The sequence below is a fragment of the Oenanthe melanoleuca genome, chromosome 3, assembly GCF_029582105.1.
Source record: "Oenanthe melanoleuca isolate GR-GAL-2019-014 chromosome 3, OMel1.0, whole genome shotgun sequence".
NCBI classification, from domain to species: domain Eukaryota; kingdom Metazoa; phylum Chordata; class Aves; order Passeriformes; family Muscicapidae; genus Oenanthe; species Oenanthe melanoleuca.
The window spans coordinates 98,860,770-98,870,112 of NC_079336.1; the positions used below are offsets into that span (position 1 = coordinate 98,860,770).

The following is a 9,343-nucleotide window of genomic DNA, read 5'->3' on the forward strand; positions in this document are numbered from 1 at the left end:
GGATTTTATCCGGCATCTTTTGTTAGCAAAACTAAACAAACAAAGAAAAAACTCTCACAGCTAAGCTCCAAAGAAACTTTTCACTCCTCTCCCACCAAGTACACAGAATTTCCAGAAACAAGATGCACGTACCTATCCCAGCCCAGCAATCCACAGGAGCTCACCACGAGGAAATGAAATCCTCTCAGGAATAAAGAGAAAACTGTTCAGCCCCTGAGCACCACCCAAAGCTCAGGGAGGAGTGGCACAGCTCAGTACCACACACCTTGGCTGTACAACTGCCCAATCACAGAAATTCTGCTTTATTACCCAAATTAGCATCAGGTGGGCAAAGCCTCCCTTTATTGAAGTCAGGCAGCCACAATTAACCCCAACAGTTCACAGCCCACCTCTCATGGCCTGAAATACTTCACAATCACAACCATATTTAATATATAAATCAAGTGTATTTAATAGCAAAGCTAACAATTAATTCAGAACCATATGCAATACGGACATTCTCAGCTTCAGCACTTACAGACACCAATTTATACTGGTTCAATATTTTTGATTAAAAAGAAGCAGAAAGAAACAATCTAGCCAAGTGCAACCACGTGTGTCCAGCCAGCCACAGCTCTAAATCCAAGTACTCAGCCTTTGGCAACATTTGTAACAAAAAAAAACCTAGATACTTCCTCTATAAACTAAGTAACTGCTCCTTAAGACCCAAACTCTAAGCATAGATTGAAATAACAAAAAGAAATTTGAGTTCTGGCAGTGCCACAAGGCAGAAAAATATAGTAATTACATCAGAACTTATTCAAAGGCAGGAGGTCTAAAGAGCCATGCAAATCCTATCATTATGCAGACATTATCCAATTTAATTTTAGAGATTATACCAATCATAAGATTCCCTTTCACTGATTTGTACAGATGGATTTTTCCCTGCTTTCCCCACAATTAAACAAATTAAGCAGTATTTAGATGAGCAACCTTATCATTGCAGAAGAATGTATTTATTAGCTAAAATAATCTTTAAAGAATGGAGATGAGATGCTACTGATTTCTTTTGGCATCTCCTCCCAATACATTACCTTCTGTGACAAGCCTCTGACACAAGAGGTTACAGTCTGCAAAATAAAAACAAATGGGTGCATAATATATCTGATGGATAAGATATGAAACATAGGGAGCAAGAACATGGACTCAGTGTAGCCATTAATATCTGTAGAATGTGTTTTAATTAAAGGGAAACAGAAGTGTGAAGATTCAGTGCCTTGATGTTCTGACAACCAAGGAGATCAGGTATCAACAGCACCACAATAGATTTTGGTCAATACACGTTTTGCCCAACCATTTCAATTTTTTTGTCATTTAAAACAGAATACACAGACAGGAAAACCCGATTTTCTTGTCTAACAGTGCGGTCATTTGAGGAACACTTGGGTCTCAAGAGCTCTAAATCCACCCCTGTGAGCAGACCTGGCTGAAGCCCACGAGAAGGAGCCTTTCTGCCCCCAGTGACATTTTCCTCCTTGCCTGTCCCAAGCTCCAAGCTGCTTTGCAAGGCCTCACACATGCTCTCTCGTCTGTTCTCCTTGGCACTGCTTCCCCTGCCACACACAGGGGACACACAATGACAGGCACTAAGGAATTCTGTCTCCTGTCAGAAAAGAGGGGACAGCAGGGTTCAGGGAAAACTGTCACCAGCCAGTGCTGACTGGATAAGCAGGAGCATTTTGACAGACTGAGAACATTTTTAACTGGCAACAGCAAAGTTTATATTTATCTCAGTCTTGTGTCTTATTTGAAGACATCTTAACTAACATGTTCTCCCTGGCTGATGAAGGTGATGACATGATTGCCCTGTTCATTAAAAAGCTGCCAGAAGAAGCTGGGAGTATCTTCTCAGACACAAAGCAAAACCAGGGAGGGTCACACTGCTATTCTACATTGAGAAGGGAGATAAAATTAAAAGTATTTTTTCTTTATACGTCAGAAAGCAACAAATTGAGACAAACCCATTAAAATCATGGGGGAAAGCAGTAATTTAAAGCCATAAAATCTAACCTAACTTAAAATCTTCATATTTTGACAGCTACAGTTGGCAGCAGATTGATTATTTCCATTTGAAAGATAAAAAACATTCGACTGAGATAATTTGATTTTCTCAGACTTTGTGAATATTAATAAGGCCATTATTTTATTGCTGTTGTAATAGTTCTTATTGATGGAAAGACCAATTTAAAAAGCCATCCACCAAGCATGTCATTTGTCTGGAGTGCAGGATCTCAGTGCTGGCTGCACTATGCTGCCCTAAAAACTGAGACTGCAGAATAAGTAGAAAGTATTATGCAGTGTTTCCAAAGCATACACAGGAGTGAGTTCTATTTTAGATCATAAACAAAGAAATTTTTTAAAAACTGCATTAAAATATTATCTTTCTGAGGCCTCACATTTCACCATTTTTACTTGGCAACAATAGCTCCTTTTTTTTCTTTCATTTCTTGATAGTTACACAATTTTCCTCCTACTTCATGTATAAGCATTTCTGAATATCTCAAGACAATTTACCTGTAAGCTCCAAGCTGCTTTCCATTTTCTAGCCAATAAAAGACCAAGAACTATTTCCTTGCTTCCAAACTAGAACCCAAAGGACATTTGCAGATTGAACTATGCTTTGCTAGTTTTTCTGAGTTTCGTAGTTACTATAGAAACCTGCCAGCACAAATAAAAAATATAAGAAGCTCCTGTCAAAATATTAACTGAAAATAAAGAAATGCAACTCCAGCACATCAAGTGCTCCAGTTGAAGGTTAACCACCCTTTGTTCCTTGCCAGCACACAAAGGCCAGAGGCTTAGAGAGCCCTGAGCCATCAAGCAGCTGGGTGTGGCAGAATGGACACTGAAAAAGGAGGATAAAGCCTTGAAATCCCCTCAAAACTCTGTGGCCAGCACCAGAGCCCCCCAGAATTCCAGCAGCATGGGAACACTGGGCTCCAGGTTCAGGAGACTGAATGCCTCCTGCTAAGCAGCCAGGCTCTTGGCTGAGTGCTTTCCAAAATCCTGGGCTGGAGGAAGAGAAATGAAAACATCTGCTTTCCCAGCAACTTTGAGAAAACCTCTGACTGGGAAACCTGAAAACTCCCCTCAACTTCCACAAGCATGCTGCCTATGGTTATCTGTGAGATAAGAAAGAGGTTCTGTGGCCACCAGTGGTGGTGCAACAAGATGGACAAGGCAGTGGTCACTCCATAGCCATGCTCCAAGCTTCCTTAAGTACAGGCTGGGAGGATGGGAATGAGGACAAACAGTGGCTCTTCACTGTCTCTTAACTTGTGGTTTGTAGGATTTCATCTCCAAGGGGAAAACACCCAGTGCAATTCAAACCTTCCCTGAGGGATACATCATTATAGGGTAGGTGGAAGCTGTGTGGTTTTATCCTGGAAAGCAAGTCCAGGGATACACACACAAAGCAAACATACCATCAAACTTGGCAGGACTCTCTTTGCACACACTTGTGCTTCCCAGAAGACATTCTGGCTTCTGAAACTCTTATAAAGCTCAGTTGCAGAAGCAGGCCCAAGTGCTAGACACTGCACATGACAATGAATAAAACTAAAATAAATGATCCTTTGTTGACCTCACCAAGATGGGAACATGAAAGTTGAAAATGAAGATTTACAATACCAGTCAAACTGCTGATTATGCTCCTCTTTACAACAGAATTTTTAAAAAATCACATTCAAAGTTAGGTAACTCAGGTTATGAACACCTCCCTCAGAGCTTTGCTGACTATACTTGAGGAGAGAAAATGTCTTGCACCTCAGAGGAACACTGAAGATCAGTGGGCACATATTTTAATAAATGAAGAGTGCAAATAAAAGTCACCAGTGATAGCATTCAAGGACAGCTCTGTTTTTTCCAAGTCATGCTGCATCCTGTCCTTAAAATGTACACAACTCCTCTGGAGGAGTCCATGCAGACACAGCAGCACAACAGAAAAAAAAAATCTGAGGAGCAAACATGCTGGTTTAGAATTGGTATAAAATGGAAATGCAGGATGTGCAGGGTAAAAGGTTCACTTGCTGGGTGAGCAGAAGCAAGTATAGATCTGCATTTATTCAGCACCTCCTGCGGCTGGGCTCAGCCTGGCCAGGGACAGCTCCAGGCAGCTCTGCTGACCTCTGACTGACACTGCCTGCCAAACCTTCCTCAACATGGAAGAATTAAAGAAAAAATCCCATATAATCACATGGAAAAGCAGGACAAATTAGTAAACTGGCTCTTCACAACATTTGCATATGTATTTAACCCAGGTCAGCTGAAGGCAACAGACACAGAAGGAAACATCTTTATTCTCTCTGCATGCTGGCCTAGGGCCAGTCTGGTGGATTTTGTGTACAGGCTTCTGGGAAGTGCAGTTTAACTTCAAAACACACCAGTCTCTTCCAGGAAAGTGATATATGACCCTCCTTTTGCTGCAGAATCTAGGGCTTGAAAAAGCAAAGTGGTATCTGCTCATCATAGTAAACTGCTTATTCTTACTTTGGGCAGCTAGCCAAAAAAAAAAAAAAAAGAAAAAAAGGGGGGGGTACTACTCTGACCACGTATAACTACCTCAAACTGATGTGTTTTTTTGTTTTTTTCCACCCTATGTAACTTCAGGCAATCAAAACATTTAAGCAGTAATCTCTCCAGAACTGTAGTTTCTGCTACTCACAAAACAGCAAGTACAAAAAGCCCAGAAATTGTTCAGGAGAACCCAAATTGGACTGCAGAGCTCCTGCTTGTTTTCTCCTCCTGCAAATATTTATATTAGCTCTTCAGAAGGTAGGCTGCTGTTACCCTGCCAGAGACTTGCATTACATATAATTATGTCACAATGATACTGAATACTCTTAAGTGTGTAACTAAACGCAATTACAAAGGTTTTCTTTTTTAAAAACACCTCCATATATACATAAAATCCATTTCAATGGGCCATCAAGCAGGCAAGACATTTTTGCTATTGTTCCACTGCCAAAAAGCAGCACCATGGCCAATTGTTGCAGATAAAAAAAGCCCTACTGTTCTCTGCATACTCGCATTTCCTCCTGGAAACAGAATTTCAAAGTTATTTGCCTCAAATCCTCATAAATCAAAGCACTAGATTTCACATTTGAAGAGATTTTTTTCCAGAATTTCTAGGTTGTGAGCTGTAATTCTTCAGTTATACCTTAAATTCAAACAGCAGAGCTCAAAGTAAGTGAAACCTCAACTCTGCAGAGAGCAAACCACAGGGCCACGTGGCTGTCCCTGCCATAGTCACCCTGCCACCAGTTGCAGGCAGCAAATTCACTTTGCCAGTCTCCCAGCATGACTGAGAGGGAAGTCATTTGAAGCCAAATATCCTGACCCAGACAGTTTTAACACCCACTGCTGAATGTAAAACTAACAAATATTTGGTGTTTAAATGGATATTTAATATGATGGGAACTAAGTGCTGCTGCATCTGAGAAGGCCAAAGTGCTCATGAGAAACCTGGCAATGCTTTTATCAACATCATTTGTTCTCATCTAGGAGTTTCAAGTACAGAGCTTCTAATATTTCAACTCATCATTAGATGAGCATTGTGTTACAACACCTTGTCTTTGGAAACCAGGCCTCCCCGGATGCCAGTCCTTACTTCAGAGCCCTAAATTAATCATCACTGACAAATTAAAATAACTCTTTGATGCCACTTCTCAGCTATACTACGCAATTCTCACAGTTAGGTCTCTAACACAGAGCTATTTCAGGAATTACTGTGCTCTTTTTGCCTTATCCTTCAGGGGTCAGAGAGAAAAAAAGCAAACAAACCCAAACAAATCACTTCCAGAAAACACACTAAACACACTTTCATCTCTCCTTTTCAAAGCAACATGATTAGGTAGATCCCATTTCTTCCACTCAGTTTAAACCATCCAGAGTTCCACTCAGAGAGCACGCCTAGAAAAAACTCTGTTCATCCATCATATAGAATCCCTCCTCTTCAGTCTGTTGCAAGCTTTTGTCATCATCTGTCCTCCAAATGGTGGAAACAGAAAAAATTAATCTCCTTGGCACACTGCTACACAGAGGGTTTCCAGAAGAACAAAACAAAGTAGGCTTCGTGAAAGACACACCTAACACACAAAGTAACAAGGCACAAGTAACCATAAAGTCCTGTCACACATGCAAATAAAATGCCTTGTGAAACTTCCCCTGAAAAAATATAAATTCATGTTTTAGCAGGCCTTCTTTGAAATTATTGTTTCAGATGCTTCTTTTTGATTAGATCTTGAGTATCATGCCCCCTCATACTGTGGTGTTTAGTTATTATCAAAATCCTGCATCTTTGCAACATACCAACACCACAACAGCAGTGAAGATAAGCACACACCACGATGATCTCAAGGCACATTAATTTGTTCCTTTTCACTGTTTTAGTGGCCTCGAGTCTGCTCTCGTACTGTGAATTAAGGAGAAGTGGAGCCAAAGCGCACTCGCAATCCGCATGCAAGCATTAGTCATGCGGGTCAGCTCCCGGATTAGCCCTGAGAAGGGCTCTGGCCGTCGGGCAGCACGGCGATTGCTGGGGGTGACGCCCTCCGCTCCACAGCCCCGTGCTCCGCCGAACCCTCCCATTACGAGGCGACGCCTCGGAGAAGCCCCAGGTGACAGCCGTGGCTAAGCCGCGGCCGTGCAGGACGCGAGGCTGACATTCTTCTGCAGGACTGCCACACCTAGAGCAGCGAGCAGCCTTTGTGCTACCGCGCATTCCTCCCTGGGTCAGCGGGTCCCTGTCGGGCTCAGCCCCGCAGTCCGCGGCCGGGGCTCGGCGTCCCCACGCAGGCTGCGGGGCTGTGCCGGCCAGGTGGAGGGGCCGGCGGCCCCGCAGTGCCTCGCCTCGCCCCTCCCTCCAGGCGCTGTGTTAAACATGAGTAAGACTACAAGTATCTTATGTTTCCCTCCTCCCCCGCGCTCCCACGCCCAAACCCGCAGTGCCGGGCCGCTCTGGGGGGAACCGTACCCGGGACAATGCGGCGAGGGGAGGGCTCTGCGCCGGGAGAGAACCGGCCGGAGGGGCGAGGGCGCCGCGGGCGGTCCCTCGGACTCGGCCGGTACCCGGGCAGGGCCGGGCTCGGCCGGTCTCTCCGGTACCCGGGCAGGGCCGGTCTCCCCGGGCTCGCCTCCCGCTCCCCCCGCGACGCGGCCGTTGCCAGGCGGCGGCGGCGGCCTCGCCCCCGGGCGGCCCATGTGCGAGGCGGCGGCCGGGGCGGCGCTTCCCCCTCCCGCCATTAGCATAACACAGAGGGGAGGAGGAGGGAAAGAGAAGAAATTACAATAAAAAAAAAAAAAAATTGGGAAAAAAAAAAAGAAAGGGGAGGGGGAGCCCTTTCTCCAGCATGAGCGGCGGCGGGGAGCGGGGCCGCGCCCGAGCGCTGCTGAGGGGAGGGAGCGATGCCGCAGGAGGCGGCCGAGGGCCGGCAGACAAAGGGAACCGCTCGGCGGGGCAGCGCGGCTCGAGAAGCGGAGCGGCTCGGGCGGAGGCTCCCCCGGCCGCCGCCGCCTTCCCCGGGCCCGGGGCGGGAGCACTCACCAGCTGAGCCGGAGGAGGACCCTCTGCTCCGCGGGGCAACCGCAGGCTCGGGCTTGGGCGGCTGGGGCTGCGCGGGCCGGGCGGGGGCCGGGGGCTGCTCCTGCGCGGGGGACGGCGTGGTGGCGGAGGAGGAGGAAGAGGACACGGCTCCCCGGGGGCTCCAGTCGGGCTGCGGCGGCTCCGGAGCGGCGGGGCGGGGCGGCTCGGTGGGGCCACCGAGGTCCAGCAGCTGCGGCGGCCGCTCCTGCGGGGCTGCGGCGGGAGCCGCGGCGGGCTTCCTCTCCATCACCTCCAGCTGCTCGTCGAAGTCTTCGTCCTCGTCTTCCTCTTCCTCCTCTTCCTCCTCCTCCTTCTCGTCGTCGAGCACGAACTGGTAGTTAAACTGTGGCTGCTGCGGCCGGGCTGGCCCGGAGGAGGAGGAGGAGACCAGGGGCGACTGGTCCAGCTCGTCCATGGTGCCTGGAGCGGGCGGAACAATGAGCGGTGCGGTGCGGGGGGAGGCGCGGGCTGCGCTGCCGCCGCCGCTGCGGGACCCGCACTCCACGCCCTGTGAGTCACCGCCCGGGAGGCGCGGGCGCGGCCGCCCCGCCCCGCGCCCGGAGCGGCGGCGGCGGCGGCCAATGGGAGCGGGAGAGGGCAGCGAGCAGCCAATGAGCGGCGGGCCCGGGCGGGGCCCCTCATGAATATGCATCAGGGGCGGGCCCGGGGCTGGCGGAGCGGGGCCGCGAAGTCGGGTAAAGTTCAGAGCCGGGAACGCGGGTGGGGCGGCGGAGGAGTGGGGACGGCCCGGGGACCCTGCAGCCCCCGCGACACAGCCCGGGAGCGCCAGGCGTGATTCACCGCCCGCCTCCACCAGGAGTGGTGTCATTCTCTCTTTTTGTTTTAAAAGGGCCAGAAACCCTCCGCGATTTCCAGAAAGAGAAGGGGATGCTGGGCTCCCGGGTACGATCCGCCCTAGCCCGGCTTCTCTCAGCCTGGATGTGCCCGAAGGATCCCGAGGCATCCGCACTGCGGGGATGGGGAAGGATGAGAGCCCGTCCCGATCCCGATCCTGCTCCTTGGGCATTGCGCCGATCGCCGCAGGCTCATCCCCCTGGGGCGGGAAGTGGAGTCAGCCAGCGCCTTCCTCCGATGGGAATGGAAGTTTGAACCAAAACATGATGCAAAAACCTTCCCGTGTCTGAAAAAAGAGGGGAGACCTTGCCAGAAGAGAAAACTTGATTAACCACCCGTGCTAGTGTAAGGCAGCCCCATGAACAGATCTCATCCTCTCTTTAGAGTATGAATTTAAATTGTGCAACTTCTGCGGGAAAAAATGGAAAGGAAAAGGAAAACGAAAGGAGAAAAATGAAAGGAAAAAGGAGAAAGGGAAGAGGAAAAGAAGGAAAAGGGGGAGAAGAGGAAAAATGGAAGAAAGGAAAGAGGAAAAGAAGGAAAAGGGAAGAGATGAAATAGGAAAGGAGGAAAAGGGATAAAAGGCAAGAGGAAACAAAAAAGAAAGGAAAGGAAGGGGGGAAAAGGAAGAAGGAAAGAAGGGAAAAGGAAGAGAAGGAAGAGGAAAAAATAACAGGAAAAAGGGATAAGAGAAAGGATAGAGGAGAAAGAAAAGAGGGAAGGAAAAGGGAAGAAGAAATTCAAGGAAAGAGGAAAGGGGAAAAAAGAGGAATGGAAAGAGGTAAGGAAAGGGGAGAGCAGAAGGAAACTTGGCACGTGCCTCGTGTTAGACACTGGTGTGGTCTTCAGCTTTCTGCTCAGAGAGGG

At 48.2% G+C, this 9,343-nt stretch overlaps 1 protein-coding gene across 4 annotated transcripts in view; it reads right to left on the reverse strand.

Moving 5' to 3' along the window:
* The window catches only part of RTN4 (reticulon 4), a 40,868-nt gene extending 31,842 nt beyond the window's left edge, over positions 1–9,026 (reverse strand). For 2 of the 4 annotated variants that reach the window (XM_056488038.1, XM_056488043.1), the window contains exons 1-2: positions 7,583–9,026; positions 1,074–1,109 (exon numbers count right to left, since the gene is read on the reverse strand). In XM_056488038.1, the coding sequence (XP_056344013.1) occupies positions 1,074–1,109; positions 7,583–8,648 (1,102 nt within the window). In that variant the 5' untranslated portion in view covers positions 8,649–9,026. The remainder of the gene's footprint in view (positions 1–1,073; positions 1,110–7,582) is intronic. The other 2 variants (XM_056488039.1, XM_056488044.1) reach the window with 1 other exon arrangement.
* Positions 9,027–9,343: the final 317 nt, after the last annotated feature.